Consider the following 21,409-nt stretch of genomic DNA (forward strand, 5'->3'; position numbering starts at 1 on the left):
CCCCATTACAGGACGCACCACGAACGGCCAAACAAGGTCGGATCAAATGCGCAACTCAAATCTCTTCTCTCGACAGAAATCCAGGCTCAACGTGCGGCTGGAGTACTCGCTGGACATCGTCAGAATCCAGACTGCTCGATCGCAAGACACATAAATAATTATATAGATATAACAGCCTTACAAATACGAGACACATAATAAACCAATAAACGAATCACAGCATCCCATCTCATTCCCACACACACAGTTCTACCAGTAGAACAACACTCGACGCTTGATTTCCCTTCCAAGAGCACACGGTTCTCAGTTCCACCTTCCCGCAGCCAAGGCCAGTGTGACCAGTCCTCAGACCTGGAAGGGCCAGGTGCCGGCGCCGTCCTCGCCGCCGACCTTGGCGCTGCGGCGCTGCGGGTTGCCGCCGCACTCCCTGTCGACGTAGGCGTAGTACCTGAGCACGAAGGCGAGCGCGAGCGCGACCCACTCGAGGCAGAAGATGGCGACGCCGAGCCCGCCGACCATGCGGAGGATGACGGCGCCGTCCTCCTCGCGGACGTACGACCGGAGCCCGCCGGCGAGGAACTCCGAGGTGCGGGAGAAGGCGAGCACGGCGGCGGCGCCCTGCAGGATGGACACGACGGCGGTGGCGGACATGTGGGCGGTGTAGCAGCGGCCGCGCGGCGGGTCGGGCGCCGCGATGACGGCGCACCCGGCCACGGCGGCGGCCACGGTGAGCGCGTGGAGCAGGATGAGGAGGAAGCCGTCCACGGAGGGGACCAGGCGGAGCGACAGCGTGAGGAAGCCGCACCCGGACGCGCAACCCAGGATGAGGTAGTTGGAGACGAGGAACGCCCGGCGCGCGCGGCGGTGCTGCGGCGACGCCGTGTCCCGCGCGGGGGGCGCGATCACCGACAGGCCGCCCATGGAGCCGGGACGCGGAGAGGGGAGGAGCCGGACGGGAGGCGCGCGTGGGGGCTTTTACCGGCGCGACGAGATTGGAGGAGGGCAGTGGTGTGCAGTGAGGCGAGGAGGAACGGGGTGGGTGGCGGAGAGGTCTAAATGGGGCTTGGGGCATTGGATTCGACTTTCGACCGTTTGAGGAGGAGACGGGGACAAGGGCGACCGCCGACCGAGCAAGGCAACGGCTAGTTTGGATTGGAGCCGGCCGTTGGAGGCTTTAGCGCGGCGTGGACTGGAGCGCTGCGGGCCCGCGTGTCGGTCGCGACGCCACGCAGCAGTTAGTAAATTTTAGTTGGGATGGACAACTTCTGGTGGACCAGGTTCGGAATTTGCAAAAGAGAAGCTTATCATTAACTTTTTATACTGTCCATCCCAACTAAAATTTACTCCAGCTGACGAATTACTGAAGTTGAATTTTAGCAAGCTAAAGATTAGCTAACTAGAGTATTTAGAGGTGTTTACATCCTCTAGCTATTTCAAAACTTTAGACTATGCCATCTTTTATTAATTTCATTGTTTTTATTATATTGTACAATGTTTGAATCATAATTGCATCATCAAATTAGTATGACTCTGTTTGAATGCACTAGAGCCAATAAAAAACTCACCCATACACAGCAGCATCAAAGTCCATGTGAGAACGACTACGATCGGGACTGAGCCTTAGACCTATGCTTTGGCGTGGGATAGACGAGGGATTTTTTAAACACAACCTAAAATTCGCTCCCACAGGAAGTCAAACCTAGAACCTGAAAAGTGCTACTCAAACCACCTAACCAATTCGGCTAGAAGCCCTTTGTAGACATACAAACAGTTTACCTAATATTTGGGGGGGGGGGGGGGGTTTAGAAATACTGATGTGTTTCATGTTTTTGCTTGGCATGTTCATTTCTCTCGTATTCGAGCAGGTAGATCAGGCAAGGACGCTGTTCCACATTCCATCCACCACAAGATGACCAAGGTTCATAGTAGAGTTGCTGTTGATGGGGTATATGTCTAGGGCTTTTCTGAAGATGCAAAGTGATGTAACAAAGAGAGGGAAGTTTCAGTAGGGTCTAACAACCTTCCTCACCACGTCAGGCGCTGGAAGATTTACATATTGGAAACGACTGACTAGGCATGTAAAGTCTTAACATAAATATAGCAAAAGAGCATATAACTGAAACAACTGACTGCATATGTAAAGTCTTAACATAAATATAGCAGTTCAATGTCTCAAATATATGGCATCAAATCCTCCAAGGTACAGCGATTTAACAATGACTTACCAGTTGCTTACAAAGTTTTTAGAAGCCACACAACTTGACCAGACCCTCTTAACAGCTGAGCATCATATTGAGAACACCATGGTAAACGGCTCGCTCAACCTTCAGAAGTAATTTGTGTTGAATGATACATCCAAACCCACCAATCTACGTTTCAAAATGAAAAAGGCGTCTTGGGTACAGCGGCGTCTACTCCTTACTTCCCGAAGAATTTAGAGAGGCGTACCGGGCCTTCCTCCTCGCTTTCACTGCCTCTGCGCTTGGACCTTGACCGGCTCTTCTTTTCCTTCCTTGTTCTCTTTGATCTCGACCGTGATCTGGACTTCCTTGAACCCCTATCCTCATCGTCGCTGCTTGAAGATTCTGAAGATGAGCTGGAACTTGACTCTGATGAACTTTTGTGCTGTTAAAGATTTAAATGTGAGAGCACCAAACAAATTTTAAGTAAGCAAAGTACCTAGAACAGAGTTATCATAACTAAATATATTTCCATTAGGTAAATCACAACAATTTCACAAATAGGCAGCAGGTCATAAGCTAGAGTATACCTTTCTCCTCTTTTTACTTCTTTTCTTTGCGTCCTTATCCTTCCTCTCTGTTTTCAAACTTCTTTTGTCAGAAGAGCCATATAATAGATGCAATATATTTATATTTGAGGAATGGCAAGTGATGGAAATACTAAGATTCTAACATTACAGATATTTATTTGGTAGGTTGCCCATTACCTTTCTTGGAAGATGATGATTTTGAGTTTGACCTTGAGTGATTTCTTCCGTTTGCTAGCTTTTGAGCTCTTTCAGCATCCAGTTGAGCTCTATACTCTCTCATCATTTTGTCTTTGTCAGCCTCCAGCTCGCCCCTTTTCAGTTCCTCTTCCTGACAGTGAACATGAATACCATCAATAACTACAGAACTGCTTATAAAAAAAAGCGTTGGCAATTAGAGTAGATCTTGGAGTAACAACAAATGTTGCTAACATTAAAAGGCACAATATGCTTATCCAAATAGTGGTACTGAGTGCTGGAAACCTGGAATCTGTTACAAAATAAAACCGAGAACCTGAAAATGCTAAAAAGGCCCTGTTTGGAATTACTAAGTGTTGGCAATCAGAAGGTGGATGCTGATTCAGTGGAGGAGGCAGAAGCGCATGGTGATAGCAGGAAGCGTAATCCAAGGAACCGAAGGCCAAATACCAGGATCGTTGGGCCGATGTGGGCTGTTTGATGGGCCTTGTAACAGCATATAGCGTATAAAAAGGGAATACTGGAGATGTATGAGAATTATGCAAGATAAGAAAAATATTCTACGCCGCCACTTCGGCTGCTTCCTCTGTTCTTCTTCTTCCCCACGTCTCTTCCCACGTTCCACGCTGCTAACATCTTGCCATCAGACCCTGAAACTGCAAGGAAGCATACAACAGCAACCTCTAAATATTTTACTGGATAGTGGTAGCACACACACATTTGTCAATGACAAGTTCATTCCATTGCTCTCTGGGGTTCAGACAATCTTTTCTCCTCGACACGTGCAAGTCGCCAATGGCACAATTGTTGCGGGTCAACATCAGTTGCTGCAGGCCCATTGGCAGATTCAGAAATATGAGTTTATATCAGATCTGCTCTTTTTGCCACTGCCCAGTTATGATATGGTTGTTGGTATGGATTGGTTGTCCAGGTTTAGCCCTATGCGTGTGGATTGGGCGCAGAAATGGTTGGCTATTCCTTACAAGGGTTCAAGCATAGTCTTGTATGGTCAGTCCCAGACAATACCAAATGGTACAGTTGTGGAATTATGGTCTCTAGACTCAGAAATTCAGCAGCATTCCCAGCCAAATTACCCTCCACAGATTCAATCGTTATTATTACAGTACGCATCTGTGTTTGAGGATCCTGTTGGGCTGCCCCCTAAGAGAGTGTGACCACCAAATTCCTCTGGTGCCTGGGGCGCAACCTGTGAATGTTAAACCATACAGATACCCCCCAAGATTGAAGGATGAGATAGAAAAGCAAGTGGCTGACATGTTACATCAAGGAGTGATACAGAAAAGCACAAGTGCCTTTGCTTCTCCTGTTTTGTTAGTCAAGAAGAAGGATAATACTTGGAGATTCTGTGTTGACTATAGATATTTGAATGCCTTGACAATCAAGAGCAAGTACCCTGTGCCTGTGTTCGACCAATTAATGGATGAACTAGCTCATGCAAGGTGGTTTAGCAAATTGGATTTGAAGGCAGGCTACCATCAGATCTTGCTACAAGCTGGGGAAGAATACAAAACGGCCTTCCAGACTCATATTGGTCACTATGAATTTAGAGTCATGGCATTTGGACTAACTGGAGCACCTAACACCTTTTTGGGGGCGATGAATGATACACTCAAATCTGTCCTTCGAAAGTGTGTTTTGGTTTTCTTTGATGACATCTTGATCTATAGTCAAACCTTCGAGGACCATGTACGTCATTTGCAGCAGGTCCTACAACTCTTGTTGAGGGATCAGTGGAAAGTTAAACTCTCTAAGTGTGAACTTGCTCAAAATCAAATTGCATACCTGGGGCATATCATCAGTGCAAATGGGGTAGCCACTGACCCTGCCAAGATTACTGCCATTGAACATTGGAAGACGCCCACATCTGCTAAAGAGTTACGCAGCTTCTTGGGTTTAGCAGGATTCTATAGAAAATTTGTGCGCCACTTTGGGATGATTAGTCGTCCACTGTTTGATTTACTAAAAAAGCATACACTGTTTGTCTGGACTCCAGAACATCAAAAGGCCTTTGAATTATTGAAGCAAACTCTGATGTCAGCACCTGTCTTGGCTCTTCCTGATTTCACCAAGCCATTTTGCATTTATACCGATGCATGTCAGACAGGCGTGGGCGCGGTATTGATGCAACAAGGTCATCCGTTGGCCTTTCTCAGTCGGGCCTTGGGTCCCAAGAATCAAGGGTTGTCAACCTACAAAAAGGAGTACATGGCTATCCTCTTGGCGGTGACTCAATGGCGATCCTATCTTCAGCTAGCTGAATTCATTATTTACACGGACCATCGCAGTTTGACTCAGTTGAATGAGCAACGACTGAATACGATGTGGCAACAGAAGGTGTATACAAAGCTAGCAGGATTGCAGTACAAGGTGATTTACAAGAAGGGAACAGAAAACGGCGCTGCTGACGCTCTATCTCGACAATGTTCTGATGAGTTACAGTGCTGTGTTGTTTCTCATTGCACACCAGCATGACTACAAGAGTTGGTTGTCAGTTATGATCAGGATTCTGACACTAAGGAGTTGTTGACCAAATTGAGTTTGCACTCGGGGCAGCTGGATCCGTTTTCACTCCAGCAAGGTGTCATTCGTCATAAGGGACGTATATGGCTGGCAAGCAGTCCATCTATGCAACTCAAGGTGATACGAGCCGTGCATGACACTGCCATTGGGGGACATTCCGGAGTACCAGCAACATATAGCAAACTGAAGTCATTGTTTTATTGGCCCGGTATGAAGGCAGCTGTCCGTGAGTATGTACAGTCTTGTGCTATTTGTCAAGAGGCCAAACCAGATCGAGCACGTTATCCAGGCTTGCTGCAACCCTTAGCAGTTCCACCTCAGGCTTGGCACACCATCTCTTTGGACTTCATTGAAGGCTTGCCCAGATCTTTGCAGCCCAATTGTATCCTCGTTGTGGTCGACAAGTTTTCCAAATATGGCCATTTCATACCTCTTCTTCACCCTTTTACTGCGAGCAAAGTTGCCAAAGTTTTACTGGACAATGTCTACAAACTCCATGGACTGCCTGTTAACATTGTATCCGATAGAGACCGTATCTTTACTAGCAGCTTTTGGCAACACTTGTTTCAGCTCACTGACACTAAGCTGTGCATGTCATCGGCGTATCATCCACAATCTGATGGCCAGACAGAGCGCTTGAATCAATGTTTGGAAACATTTCTTTGCTGTTTCGTGCACACCTGTCCAATTCGTTGGTCGCAGTGGTTATCGGTGGCGGAATACTGGTACAATACGTCTTTTCATTAAGCATTGGGACGGACTCCTTTTGAGGTGCTATACGGCTATGCCCCACGACACTTTGGCATTTCATCAGAGGTGGTGGTTCCAGTACCAGAGTTAGCTGATTGGTTACAGGAACGTGAGCTGATGAGTCGCGTCATTCAGCTTCATTTGTCCAGAGCTCAGCAGAGGATGAAAAAGCAAGCTGACAAGAGTCGTTCCGAAAGGCAATTTCAGTGGGTGAATGGGTCTTTTTGAAGCTACAACCTTACATTCAATCGTCAGTTGCGACACGTTCCAACAACAAGTTGTGCTTCAAATTTTTCGGTCCTTACCAAATTCTGGAGCGTATTGGAATGGTGGCTTACAAATTGCGTCTTCCAGCGAACAGCACTGTGCATCCCGTTTTTCATGTCTCCCAACTCAAACGGGCCATTGGTCGTGACTCAACATTGATTCCTCAGCTTCCATGTGATTCTCAGGCAGTACAGGTGCCTATGAAGATTTTGCAGCGTCGAATGGTGGAGCGCGGTGGAGATCTTATTCCCAGGTCAAGGTGCTTTGGTCTGGCATGGCCGACGAGCTGGCGACATGGGAGGATGCTGCTGCCCTTCAAGACCAGTTTCCAGCTGCACCAGCTTGGGGGCAAGCTGGTTCTGAAGGAAGGGGGAATGTTGGCAATCAGAAGGTGGATGCTGATTCAGTGGAGGAGGCAGAAGCGCATGGTGATAGCAGGAAGCGTAATCCAAGGAACCGAAGGCCAAATACCAGGATCGTTGGGCCGATGTGGGCTGTTTGATGGGCCTTGTAACAGCATATAGCGTATAAAAAGGGAATACTGGAGATGTATGAGAATTATGCAAGATAAGAAAAATACTCTATGCCGCCACTTCGGCTGCTTCCTCTGTTCTTCTTCTTCCCCACGTCTCTTCCCACGTTCCACGCTGCTACTAAGGTTCGTCTATAAAGACATTACGGTTGGGACTTACTACTTACGAGTGACTCAATAGTCAACATATGAATCACCCAAGCAAAAACATCAAAACCAAGATGGAATACTGTTATTTTGAGTGAGGGCATGCAAAAGATGTGAATGTTTTATATAACGGCTTCTGATATTAGATTATGGTGAGGTGACCAAAGTGGACGACACATAAAATGAGCACGATACTAGTCTGCCAGGGCAAAATTTCAGGATGCTAAGTATCCAATTATGACAGTTGCATTGCATTTTCATCTAAAGAAAATTACTAATGTAATCTAGAAAGGCAATAAACATTATCAGAACATAAACTAGCATGAGCAAATTTGGGCATAACATTCGGTGAGCAAGCTAGTATCAGGAACACAACACAAAGGTGAGTCAGTAGTCAGTTCTACGGGAGCATGTCGGTACCTGAATTCCTGAAATATTGGAGTACAGGAACGAAAGCAAGCTGTAAACATGAGTAAGCGACAGATCACTGAAGCGACTGCAAATGAAGTGCTGGTGTACCTTCTGCTTCTTCTTGAACTCCTCCCAGGTGAGGGTGTGCGTCTTGTTAAGGCTGGCCAGGCGCGCCGCATGCCACTCTGGAGAATGGAATGAACCGTCCGTCTGCGACGGCCCTCGTTAGCCAAAGTTCTTTTTCTTTATCTTTCACCCAAAGCGAAAGTGGGATGGTAGCCAAAATTCCTCAGCGGCTGGAAGCCTACTCTATCGTATATAATTAGCATAGTAATATGGCTGCGGAAATAATCAGATCAGGATGGATTGCGAGCCTGGAACTCGGAAGTGCAGATGGGAAACAGAGATCTCCTAGGAGAGAGGAAGGGGACCGACCATGCCGTCTTCGGGGGCGTCGGCGGCGCCCGGCGCGCCGGACGAGGACCCCAACCGCGCCCGCTGCATCGCCTTGTACGCCTGGTTCTTCCCCATCTCTCCCTCGCCGCCAGGCCCGGCGAGACCAGATTGGAATCGGAAGGGGAGGAGCCGGGGCCTGGGGACCGGAGATCCCTTTCGTTCTGCTGCTGGTCTGGTGGTGCGCGTCTCTGCCTGCCGTGAGTTATGACTGGATGGTTGGTGATAAGGAGGGATAGTGGACATGGGGAAATGGCTTTTATCTCGTAGCCAGGCGATTTAATCTCAGCTGCCGATGTTACTGCTGTTAGAATTTGAGTCCTCAAAATTAAAATAAAATCTGATTTAAAGTGTTTAGTGCAAAAAAACGTTCGCAGCTCCAATAATTAAGCTCTATATCATATTATTAGAAAATAAATCATGTTATTCAGGAAATACAAAATTAGGAATAGTGTACAAACGAGGATATGACTCTTATATATGGGTACTATATTTAGGCTGGCTCCAGCCAGGGTCTGTAAACCGTTCTGTTCGGTATATTTAGCGGAGTCAGTCCTCCTTTATGCCTCCAGCAGGAGACGCTAAAGCATCCGCTATAATATAGAGTGTGTTCTTCGTTCGCTAAACGTGGCGTGCTCGCTTCCGCCCTGTATCAACTGTTCATTCTCGTGCTCCCTCCATCCGTCGTCTCCCGCGTTGGCTCGGAACCTTTCCTTGCGTCCGTTGTGCACCACAACCTCACTCCCGTGCAACGAAGGTAGAAGAAGACGTAGTTGCCGGTGATCGAGCATGGACCCGGTGATCGAGATATGGTTGTCGGCGTCGTTGTCTGTGGCTTCTTCCAGAAGGCGTCGCCGACCTCCAATACGCAGGAGCACAGAGGAGCCGATCAAGACAGGGCGACGCTGGACACGGGAGCTGATCCGGATGGGGCATCGGCGACCCTGTGCGCGAGCGCGGAGGAGGTGGCGGCAACGGCCTGTGCAGGCAGCATGGAGCGGCACCATCCAGTGGCCAACGTCGGTGATCTGCCAGCAGCGAGTGTGTTTGAGGAAGATGCACACCACGTGTTTGACAAATTTCTTAACCGCCACATTATGCATAGAACGTTGCTTCTATTTACATTTTTTACTATTTGCTAATTCCCAGCTAGTAGTTAATGGTGTCGTCTAATTAGTAGTTATTGCTTAGTAAAATTATTAATTCCTTCATTTTAATGTCGTTTAGTCCAAGTGAAATATAAGAGAAACGGTAAATGATATATGCGTTTATATATTATCAATTCCTTCATTTTTTCTGTGTTACGCAAATAATTTATAATCCAAATAATATGATTCTTAAACAATGGAGTATATAAAGTCTGTTAATATTGTAGCTATAGAGGGCCGATTTTAGGGGACATTGTTGGAGACTGAGAAGATATAGAGGACGTAAACTTTTAGAGTGTGCTGTAAAGGACAGAGAATATTCCTTTAGGGGATGCAATTTAGAGGACGTTGCTGGAGACAGTCTTAGGGTCCAAGAGGTTGTGCCCTATAATTAGAGAGTACTAATAGTATGCAGTATGCCTACCATGTCATGACTAATCAAGCATGACCGCACTCTGAAATTATAGAGGTTAGGGCTGCTAGATGCATAATACCCTATGTCCTCTTCCGATGGCAGGTTTCCTGTATATTTTGGTGAACACAATGTTGTAGATCTAGAGCACAGAGGCCAGTTTCTATTCCTCTGAGAGAGAGAGCACTAAGTTAAGCTAGCTACACATTCATTTCTGAAAGTGCATTCATCTGTTTTTATGGGTTTTGGTGATTAGGATAACAACATATTTAAAGGTCTAACAAGTTTGCTAAGTGTTGAACAAGAAATTCAGTATGATGGACATACATGAATAGTGCATAATGATCAATTAACAAAGGTTCAATACAAGGTTAAATAACCAATGAGACAATGCAAATGGATATAATATGGTCTCTATATTTGTTTGAATATATGGACAAGACCTAAGAAATCAATATGCATAAATATGATCATAATAGACATTGAAGTGATTAAGAGGATTGGTCTATAAGATATGATGAATCGTGAATTTCCTTGACCATATTACTATTAGTCCATATATGCTTCTATGAGAATCAAACTAGAGCTTGATTGATCTTAGCATTTACTCCCTCTGCCCCAGTATATAAGGCGTAACCACATCTGGTTCAAAGACCAAGAAATGTACTTAATTTTCTCTATACCATTGCATCGATGTACGTATGCATAGAGAGAGCACGCCTTATATAGTGAGAAAAGAATAAACAGTGATTACGCCTTATATCCTAGATGGAGGGAGTATATCTAGATGACATTCAAGCAAAGTTCACAATATTGAAGTAATGAGTCTCTCAATGGATGCTCAATGTGATGTGACTCAAGAATGGCTTGATAGGGTGAAATAGCAAGGAAAGGGATTTGAGGGACTAAGCGAAGGTGAAGGCCAAGCGACGGCTTGTGGACCGAGGTACCATGGCTAAGGTGAAGAAGAGAGTACTTGTAATAAGTCGATGATCTAATCAACTATGAAGAGTTATATTGTGTTGATGCATCGGTTAAGTGACTTGAGCCATGATTTGAACTCAAATATGGTGAAATGGTTCAAGTCATAGGCTTGATTTGTGTTTGCTTCAAAAGGTGAGACAAAGATGTTTGTGATCCTTATGAAGCAACACCATGGAGAAATCACACATGAGACATAATTACTCAAATTGTTTACTCAATTATATTTTATTTAACTTGAGTATAGGAATTGTCGTACTATTAAGGGGGATCCAAAAAGAAGGTAGGTGTTTGCCAAAGCTCAAGCTTCTAAGATTCAAAAGCTATTTTGAAAACAAAATCTTTTGGACACTTTGTGAGTTTAATTGGAGTGAGGTTTGAGAGACGGAGATCCTTCCTGTTGAAAAGCAGCTAAATTTTCCTTCACAAAAATTCAACTTGACTTCAGCTCAGTTGAACTTAACTTAAGCTGAGTTGAGCTTTTCTCGAGGACAGCTCAAGTTGACTTCACCTGTGAAACTCTCTTGTCAAAACCAGTTGAATTTGCCTCAAGGCCAGTTCAACTTGGGTATTCCTCTCCAAACCTCACTGGTCAAAACAGTTGAACTAGTCCTAGGGCCAGTTCACTGGTGTCAGGGCTAGAAGATCGTTCTGACTTCTGTCTACCAGCCTGACTAGTAGACTATCTGTTAGGCTGACAGGCCAAGCGGTTGAATCGGCCTTAGGGGCGGTGCAACTGGTTTTGGACTTTTGACTCCAGTCAAACTAGATTTTTTGAACTTGGTTTGGCTCTGGTCAAAACTAGTTCAACTGGCTTTGGGGCCAGTTCAACCGGGGTCTAAGACTAGTTCAACCAGGGTCTCAGGATAGTTCAACTAGGGTCTAAGACCAGTTCAACCGGGATCTCAGGAAAGTTCAACTAGTCTCATGCAGAAAATTCCAAACAACTAGTTTTGGTGCTTCTCCTATATATACTCACTCCTACCGCTCTCCCCCACACAAGAGCACGCATTGAACTCCATTTCTAACCTGAGAAACACTCCCCACTCTCTCTCTCACACCTCTTGCCTCTCCCATTTCAAATCTTTAGAGAGAAATCTTTGAGTGAGATTGAGAGCTGCGGGTTTTTGTGCTTCATCTCCAAATCCTTCTTGATCTTCTCGATTCGAGCTTTGAAACTACACCAAGTTCTTTGTGGATTCATTACTCTTGGAGCTTCTAGCTCCTAGACGAATAGGTGTCGCTTGTGAGTCCCAAATCTTGTGGAAGACTGAAAGGGAAATGTGCCCTTGGGCCATTTCTAAGTATTTTAGTGATTGAGTGCCAACACAAGTGGTCATGTGTTAATCTATGCCAAATGATGAACAAAGTGAAAATCAACATAAAGGTATGTTTCTAAGACTTAGTACTTTGTTTTAAGGACTAATGTATTGTGTCTAAGTACTAGAAATAGGAGAAATCAATTTGGAAAAGAGATGGCTTTGTTCAGCCAAAGACAATTCAGTCTGGGAGCACCGGACAGTGTCTGGTGGTGCACCGGACAGTGTCTGGTGCGTCAGGCTGGCTCTAGTGAAAAGGCCGCTCTCGGGAATTCGCCGGTGGCGTACGGCTATAATTCACCGGACTGTCCGGTGAGCCCACGGTCGGCCGAGCCAACGGTCGGCCGCGCAATCCGCGCGTGACGCGTGGCCAGGCCAACGGTCTGAAGGGGCACTGGACTGTCCGGTGCGCCAACGGCTCCAAATCACCAATGGTCGGCTGCGCCTAAATAGAAAAGAAATCCGCACCGGACAGTGTCCGGTGGTGCACCGGACTGTCCGGTGCGCCAGGCGACAGAAGGCAAGAATTGCCTTCCTGGAATGCTCTCAACGGCTCCTAGCTGCCTTGGGGCTATAAAAGGGACCCCTAGGCGCATGGTGGAGTACACCAAGCATTCTCTAAGCATTCCTAAGCACCAAGGCTCCAATTCCGCGCATTTGATTCCTTGTGATAGCAACTAGAGCTCCATTTGAGTAGAGAACTCTTCGGGTTGTGTTGTGAGCTCGAGTTGTGACTTGTGTGCGTATTTGTGCTATGATTTTGTGTCTTGTGTGCGTTGGTCATCCCAACCGTACTTCCGTGCTTCTTTGTGAACATCAAATTGTAAGGGCGAGAGGCTCCAAGTTGTGGAGATTCCTCGCAAACGGGATATAGTGAAACAAAGCAAAACACCGTGGTATTCAAGTGGGTCTTTGGACCGCTTGAGAGGGGTTGAGTGCAACCCTCGTTCGTTGGGACGCCACAACATGGAGTAGGCAAGTGTTGGACTTGGCCGAACCACGGGATAAACCACTGTGCCTCTCTGTGTTTTGCAAGAACTCCTCTCTAGCCACTTGGCTTTATTGTGCTAACTCCTAATCAAGTTTTGTGGCATTAAGTTTCAAGTTTTTACAGGATCACCTATTCACCCCCCCTCTAGGTGCTCTCAATTGGTATCAGAGCCGTTCTCTTCAAGAAAGGGACTAATCACCCGAAGGGATGGATCCTAAGGGAAAGGGGATAGTGATCAATGACAAGGAGAAGGAGTCCTTCATCAAAGAGCCGAAAGACGACAAGCCCACTAACTCGGGCTCAAGTCATAAGAAGAAGGACGGGAAGAAGAAGAGGCGCATCAAGAAGATCGTCTACTACGACGACAGCGACGAGTCCTCTTCTTCCCAAAAGGACAACGATGACAACGACTACGAGAAAAAGAAGACGGTTAACTCAAACTTTTCTTTTGATTACTCTCGTATTCCGCATAGTTCAAATGCACATTTGATTTCCATTCCTCTTGGCAAACCTCCACACTTTGATGGAGAGGACTACGGATTTTGGAGTCACAAAATGCGTAGTCACTTGTTTTTCTCTCCATCCAAGTATATGGGAGATAGTAGAAAATGGAATGCAATTTGATAGCACGGATAGTCCCTTGTTCATCAATGAACAAATTCATAAAAATGCACAAGCTACTACTGTGTTGTTAGCCTCATTGTGCAGGGATGAGTACCATAAGGTGAGCGGCTTGGACAACGCCAAGCAGATTTGGGACACCCTCAAGATCTCACATGAGGGGAACGACGTCACCATGCTCACCAAGATGGAGTTGGTGGAAGGCAAACTAGGAAGGTTCGCAATGATCAGGGGGGAGGAGCCAACCCAGACATACAACAGGCTCAAGACCCTCGTCAACAAAATAAGGAGCTATGGAAGCACGCGATGGACGGACCACGACGTCGTCCGCCTATTGCTAAGGTCTTTCACTGTCCTTGATCCACATCTTGTAAACAATATTCGTGAAAATCCTAGGTACACCAAGATGTCGCCCGAAGAAATACTTGGGAAGTTCGTAAGCGGGCGTATGATGATCAAGGAGGCAAGGTACGTCAATGAGGCATTGAATGGTCCAATTCATGAGCCTCAAGCCATTGCTCTCAAGGCAACAAATAGCAAGGAGGCGCTACCTAGCAAGGTGGCACAAGTTGAGGCGGCGGGGCTCAATGAGGAAGAAATGGCCCTCATCATCAAGCGCTTCAAGACGGCGCTAAAGGGTCGCAAGGAGTATCCCAAAAGGAGCAAGACGAAGGGAAAGCGCTCCTGCTTCAAGTGTGGTAAGATTGGTCACTTTATTGCTAATTGTCCCGATAATGATAGTGACCAGGAACAAGAGAAGAAGAGGGAAAAGAAGAAGGCTTACAAGAAGGCTAAGGGCGAGGCACACCTTGGCAAGGAGTGGGACTCGAATTGTTCGTCGTCTGACTCCGACAACGAAGGACTCGCCGCCTCGGCCTTCAACAAATCGTCCCTCTTCCCCAACGAGCATCACACCTGTCTCATGGCAAAGAAGAAGAAGGTAAACACTCGAAAGTCTACTTATGCTTTTTCTAGTGATGATGAATCTAGCGATGATGAAATAGACTACGCTAGTTTGTTCAAGGGCTTAGATAGAACTAAAATCGATAAGATCAATGAATTGATTGATGCTTTGAATGATAAGAATAGATTGTTAGAAAAGCAAGATGATCTTTTGTATGAAGAATATGATAAATTTATAGAGGCACAAAAATCTCTTGCTTTAGAAGTTAAAAGGAATGAAATGCTTTCTTGTGAACTATCTACTTGCCATGAGACCATTTCGAGTTTAAAAAGTGTTAATGATGATTTAAATGCTAAACTAGAAGTAGCAAATAGATCTAACTCTTGTGTAGAACATGTTGTGATTTGCAATAGGTGTAAAGATCTTAATATTGATGCTTGTAGTGAACACCTAGTTTCTATTGCAAAGTTAAATGATGAAGTGGCTAGTCTTAATGCCCAACTTAAGACTAGCAAAAATGAATTTGATAAACTAAAATTTGCAAGGGATGCCTACACCATTGGTAGACATCCCTCAATTAAGGATGGGCTTGGCTTTAAGAGAGAAGCCAAGAACTTAACAAGTCATAAGGCTCCCATTCCCGCCAAGGAGAAAGGGAAGGCTCCTATGACTAATAGTGCTCAAAAGAACCATGCTTTCATGTACCATGACAAGAGATATTCTAGGAATGTTCATAGAAGTTATGATGCTTTTGATTCTCATGCCATGATTGCTTCAAGTTCTTCTATTATGCATGATAGAAATTTTGCTAGGAAAAATGTTGTTCATCATATGCCTAGAAGAAATGTTGTTCATGTACCTAGGAAAGTAAGTAATGAACATTCTACAATTTACCATGCTTTCAATGCTTCCTTTGCTATTTGTAGAAAGGATAAGAAAGTGGTTGCTAGGAAATTAGGGGCAAAATGCAAGGGAGACAAAACTTGCATTTGGGTTCCTAAGACTATTGTCACTAACCTTGTAGGACCCAACAAGAGTTGGGTTGTAACACCCTGAATTTGGGGTATAAAATTTCTTTGCTCATATTCACAAATTCAGGTGTTATTCCTCTCTTCACACCTTTCCCAATCTCCTCCTTCTCTTTTCTATAGTAGAAGAGTGGTTATTTTTAATTGTAAATGTAATTATAATCTAGTAGGTTAAACTCCAAGAGAACAATGGTTGTTGCATCATGTTGGAAGGCATTTATTTTTTTGTGTTTGATGAATGGTTTGCTTGACCTTTCATTTAATCATTTATTTGCACATAATGTCAAACTAAAAAAATAGAAAAGAGAAAGAAAAGAAAAGAAAAGGAAAAATAGAATTAAGCCCACCTCTCCTCCCTGGCCCATCTCGGCCGGCCCAGCCGCCCCCCTCCCCTCTCTTCCCTCTCCCCCCTCCCGCTCGGCCCACCGCGCCAACTCCCTCCCTCGTGGGCCCGCGCGCGCCGCGGCCCAACTACCAAGCCAGCGCGCGCCAGCTCCCGCGCCGCGCCAGCCCAGCTTCCACCGCGCCGCGACCAGCCCAGCTCCCAGCCCCGCGCCTGGCCCAGCGAGCACACTCGCCACCGCAGCCCAGCCAGCGCGCGCGTCGCGCGCACGCAACCGCACGCCCAGGCGAGGAAGCGCGCCCAGCGTGCCTGCGCCCGCCGCCGCCGCTGCCCAGCTGGGCCCGCGCGTCAAGGGACGCTAGCTACTGTTTTTCTTCCCCAAAACGGCTCTGCGTAGTTCTCTCGCCCACGACGCCTCCAAAACCGCCCTAATCGCGCACCTCGTCCGGTTTTCTCGCCCACGCCGTTTCTCCTCGCCTCGATCTCGCCCTCCGTCTCGCCGTCACAGCCGTGCCCCGCCCGGAGTACTGCCGCTGCTGTCGTCGTGCCGCGCCGCCGAGGTGAGCTCCCCTCCTTCCTCTCTCCCCTAGCCTTTTTTCGTCGCTATCCCCCATGCAGCGCAGCAGCGCGGCCATGGCACCCAGCTCGCGCTGCTGCAAGTCGTGACACAGCGTCGGCAGCGAGCAGCTCGTGCCTGCTGCTGCCGTCGTCTCCCTGTGCCGCAAGCCCGATGCCCGGCGTGCAAGCCCCGCGCGCCCTCGCCTTGTCCCTGCGCGCAGCGGCCAAGTAGCTGCGCACTCGGCGCGCTCAGACCCGTCCCCATGCCGCGCAGCCCAAGCCCAGCGCGCGCTCGCAGCACGCCCAGCCGCGTTGCCGTTTAGCGCCGTAGCAGCCGTTCGTCGTCGAACCTCGCCCCTGCGCGTCGCAGCCGAGTTGCTGCGCGCTCGCTGCATGCCCAGCTCGTCCCCATGCCGCCGGTCGCCGGTGCGCTGCGAGCACGGCTGAACCCAGCCCAAACCAGCGAGTCGCCGCGCGTCCAGCACCCCATGCCCGATCGATCGTGGCCGCCGTGGCTAGCTATGGTGACCGAACCGCCGAGCCCGACCCCGTTGGTGTCCCTGCAGCCCGCCTCGTCCGTTCGTCCACCATCGCCGTGCCTCGGACTCACCGTCAGTCGTGTCGCGCACGTCAAATCGCGCGCGCGCAGCGCCTCGCCGTGCTCTCGCAGCCGTCATCGCGCAACTAGTGCGCGCGCTTGCGTTCGCTTGCGCACAGTGCGTCGACGGGACCCTGTCTACCCCTCGTCTACCCCTAGACGACTCCCGTCTACCCCCGTCTACCCCTCGTCTAACCCCCGTGTGCGTTCGTGTCGTTCGCCATCGCCCGCGCATCGCGCATTAAATCGTCGCGTGCTGTTCGCATGTGTCGTCGTGCGTTCTACGCACGTTAATAATTCGCCTCACCTAGAATAGCTCGCGCTAATTAAATAGATATTTAAAACAACGGTTACTCAAGTAGCAAATTAAATCGGGACGAAGTAGTGATTTTACTTAGCATAAGATTTATGTCTGTCAATATGATTAAGCCGAATTAAATATTATAATTCATATTCGCTTAGTGTAAACGTGATATCCCTCAACCGTAGCGTCAGTCGTCTCAGTTCCGTTCTCGCGTAGTCGTAGATGCAAATTCTAGGTCACGTGCATATTCATTTGATCTATATTGTTGTATGGTGTATTGTTTTCTACCATTTCAAGAATGTTGGATGTATGTTTGCACTCGCGTAGATATCGGGCCGTTCGTGGAGTCTGCGGGAATTGCAGGAGAAGACCCTGAGCAGCAGCAGCTTAGTGAAGGCAAGTGTCCTCTGACCCATTATGTCCTATCTATTTATAATTCACTGTCCCGCACTATTTAATTGAAACCTAAGGATTGACTAGCTTTCTATTTATCTTATCCTTGTTTACCTTTCGGATTATCATGGTTAGCTCTATGCTGGTGCTTTACCCTAATCAACGAACATGATGAGAATTACTTTATGATACAATGTTTTTATTCTGGATATGATGATATACTTGTGGCATTTAAGGGGACTCGGGCTGTTTCCCGAGTACCTCTCCGTAAGGACCTGTTCGTTGAGAGACCACCCGGGATAACAGTGCAACCATGAGGGTGAAATGGGATGCCCTTTGTCGGTGTTTTGGGTCCGACCGCACACCCGGGGTTGCCCCTCAAGGTGTTTTTAGGAGTAGGACGGTGTCAACAACTGTAGCAAAATGGTTCGTGCCGATTGCACGAGGGACAGTGGACAGGGTTTACAGGTTCGGGCCGCTTAGAGATGCGTAACACCCTACGTCCTGGTGAGTATGCTTGGTGGACAAGGTTACAAGAGAGCTCTCTGAGTGCAGAGAGTTGACGTGGGTGGCTAAGTAATAGGGTCGATCGTTCTGAAGGGGTGCCCCCTAGGCCTTATATACTCGACCGTGGGGCAATACATGTGGATATGATAACAACGAGTAGTTAAAAGATAGTGAACTGCTTGAGTTTATCTCCATGTAACCCTGCCGACTTATCCTCGCATGGCTCCGTTGCATGGGGGCTCCAGCGCGGGAAAGTCGGATCTCTGTTGCGGTCACTCGCCCGACGTTGTGGGTCGTCCGGGTTTGCACCAATTCGGCCTCATGTCGATCTGCTCTGCTGGTTGTCTCTCTCCAGGCCCACGAAAGAATGACCTTACGATTTATTGGGCCCTTGGGCCTTTCATGAGGTCTTTTACTCTTTTAGTGGACCCGGGGGATATCTATCCCCCACAAGCCCCCGATCTTTGGGTTAATTTAGAGGTAATCAGCCCAAAGATCCCAGGTCCGGCTTGCAGGTGATTTGAAGAAGATGACTTCCTGTTGTATTCTCCTGCTTTGATCACTCGTAGACCGAAGCTTAGTTTCGTGTTTGTGCCTTAGAGGTCGGCATTTCAATTTGTAGGATTCTGAACTTCATTGGGTGCACCGGAGGTGCACCCAATGGGTGTAGCCCCCGAGCTTCGAGTAGATTTTAGAAAATAATCTGCTCGAAGGTCTTCCCCAGAAATTATTTCCATTCGTGCTCCTGCGTTTTGGCTGAGGGTTGGCCTTTTAATCTTGTCCCACGCCTTAGAAGTCGGCACTATCTTGGCTTGGAATGATAATCCATGGGGTGCACCGGAGGTGCACCCAATGGGTGTAGCCCCCGACCTTCAAATGGATTTTTGAGGATAATCCATTCGAAGGTCTTCCTTTCGTGTCTCTTTGCTGAAAATTATCCTTTCTGTTTGTAGAAATTGGCATGAAGCTATTCACATTATGCTTTGGAGGTCAGCATTATGTCATCAATATTTTGCTTCAGAGGTCAGCATATATTTTGTCTTTAGCAGCCAAGTTCGCAATCCATCCATATCTCGCTAGGTAGTGCAATTTATTTACTCTGCGATTGATTGGACGTTTGATGGACGTTCTCTGTCTAGTCTTCACGTCACTTCTGTCGGCCATATTTTGTACTTCACTGGCTATATTTGGCTTTCCTCTGATCCTTACTGATATCTCATTTTTGTCTTGAGGTATTCACTGCGTACCCTGCACAGATGTGACGGTTTTGAAAAATATACTGATAATTCCTGGGCGTCCCCCCAATGGGTGTGGGCAAGGGACGGCTTGGTACGCTGAGTGTTTTAGCCGGCTGCTTCTGAGTAGTAATGTGATGTGACGGCGAGTGTAATCATATCCTCCGCGCTGTTGACTGGAGTCTCAATGGGTGTTGTGCTGCGTGGAACGGTGTCAGCCGCCTGACGTGTCTTCAGACGGGTTGAAGTGCTTATTGAATGCTTTGCGACTGTTCAGTGACCGCGGTTGGAGGTGAGCGGTTGCCTTCCCCTTCTATAAATAACGATGTTGTCTCTCTGGCCTTTTCACATCTCTCGTTGTTCTCTGGTGCTTCCCTTTCTTCTCTTCCTTGTGCTTCCACCATGGGCAAGAACAACAAGCGCAAGCGTGAGCCAACTCCTCCATCGGAGGAGTTCGGTGACTCGGAGTACTCAGAGGAGGAGTTCTCCTCTGAGTCCGAGGGGTCTCCGGCTCCCATCCCCCTGCGTGAGTCGTCTGACGACTCAGACGACTTCCAGGGGCTTGCGGCGGAGGTCTGGACGTACATTCGGGCCGTCGAGCGTTCCGGGCTCGAGGGCTCGGATGAGTCAGAGTGCTCCTCGGATGAGGAGGACTCGGACGGCGGCAGCGAGGACGAGGATGACGACGACGACGACGGTGGCGACGGTGACGGCGACGGCAGCGACAGGGGCGGCGGCGGCGACAGCAAGGACGATGACGGTGGTGGCAGCAGGGGCAGCGACCGGGGTGGCAGCAGCAGGGGCAGCACCAGAGGCGGCAGCGGCGGCGGCAGCAACAGGGCCAGTGGCTAGATGCCACTGGTCTTTTAGATATTAGTATAGTATAGTTAGAATAATGTAGTAGTAATGTAGGGTAGTATATCATAGTGTAGTAGTAGTAATGTAATGTAGCAGTAGTAATGTAATGTAGTAGTAGTAGGGAAGTATCAACTCGCAAAGAGTTGATTTGTAAGTTTGTTATCTTCCCTTTTAATGAAAGAATGACTTTGGCTTTTCCTTTATGACTTGTCTTGCTTGTTTGTGAAGCGGATTCCTTTGAGACAGTAGATGAATAACTCGGGGATCAAACTGATGCTTTCAGAAATAGCTGCCGAGTAACTTGTAGACGGTGTCGGCGCTTTTAGAGGTAACACCGAGCAACTGAAGACTGTATCAGTGTTTTAGAAGCAACGCCGAGTGATTGGAAAGCGACGTCGGCATTTTAGAGGTAATGCCGAGCGACTTGAGATGATGCCAGAGGGCGACGTCAGCGTTTTAGATGTAATACCGAGCGACTGAACACTATAACAGCGTTTTAGAGGCAATGCCGAGTGATTGGATAGTGACGTCAGCATTTTAGAGGTAATGCCGAGCGACTGAACACGATATCAGCGTTTTAGGGGCAACGCTGACTGACTGGAAGGTGACGTCGGCATTTTAGAGGTAATGCCGAGCGACTGAACACGAAATCGGCGTTTTGGAGGCAACGCTGACTGACTGGAAGGCGACGTCGGCATTTTAGAGGTAATGCCGAGCGACCGAACACGAAATCAGCGTTTTGGAGGCAACACCGAGTGATAGCAGGCCGCGCGAGCCACTTTGAGGACGATGGCCGAGTGATGAGGTGGTGCATCGGTTTTTTGGAAATAACTGCCGGATGACCACGTGGTACGCTGGGTGCTGACTGGGCACTTTTTTGAAATGGTATCCGGCTCGAGAATATCCCATAAGAGCTGCGCTTTTAGCCGCCTTTGCTTTCCGTGCCCTAGTTCTTGCTTTCCCGCTTCCGAATCCTCTCTGCCATTCGCCTCCCACTCTGCTCGCTGGTAGAATCGAGATGGCACCCAAGAGGAAGACCTCGAGCTCGTCTGCTATGGTGATTCCTCCAATCGACCCCAACAGCCAGTTGCCTTTCGCAGGTAACCACATGTCCATCATTTCTGAAACTGAACTTCTCCACCT

At 47.8% G+C, this 21,409-nt stretch overlaps 2 protein-coding genes across 2 annotated transcripts; both read right to left on the minus strand.

Moving 5' to 3' along the window:
- Window positions 1-135: 135 nt before the first annotated feature.
- Window positions 136-1,025, minus strand: LOC100382175 (uncharacterized). Its single transcript, NM_001174935.2, has one exon. The coding sequence runs from the start codon at window positions 919-921 to the stop codon at window positions 346-348; it is 576 nt and encodes a 191-aa protein (NP_001168406.2). The 5' UTR covers window positions 922-1,025; the 3' UTR covers window positions 136-345.
- A 1,110-nt stretch (window positions 1,026-2,135) lies between these two features.
- Window positions 2,136-8,234, minus strand: LOC100282694 (CBF1 interacting corepressor). The gene is made up of 5 exons (NM_001361153.1): window positions 8,049-8,234; window positions 7,722-7,823; window positions 2,948-3,098; window positions 2,771-2,817; window positions 2,136-2,625 (listed from the first exon to the last, which is right to left on the minus strand). The coding sequence occupies exons 1-5, from the start codon at window positions 8,142-8,144 to the stop codon at window positions 2,419-2,421; spliced, it is 603 nt and encodes a 200-aa protein (NP_001348082.1). The 5' UTR covers window positions 8,145-8,234; the 3' UTR covers window positions 2,136-2,418.
- Between the last annotated feature and the right edge of the window lie 13,175 nt (window positions 8,235-21,409).

This window comes from Zea mays, chromosome 10 (genome assembly GCF_902167145.1).
Source record: "Zea mays cultivar B73 chromosome 10, Zm-B73-REFERENCE-NAM-5.0, whole genome shotgun sequence".
Lineage (NCBI taxonomy): Eukaryota > Viridiplantae > Streptophyta > Magnoliopsida > Poales > Poaceae > Zea > Zea mays.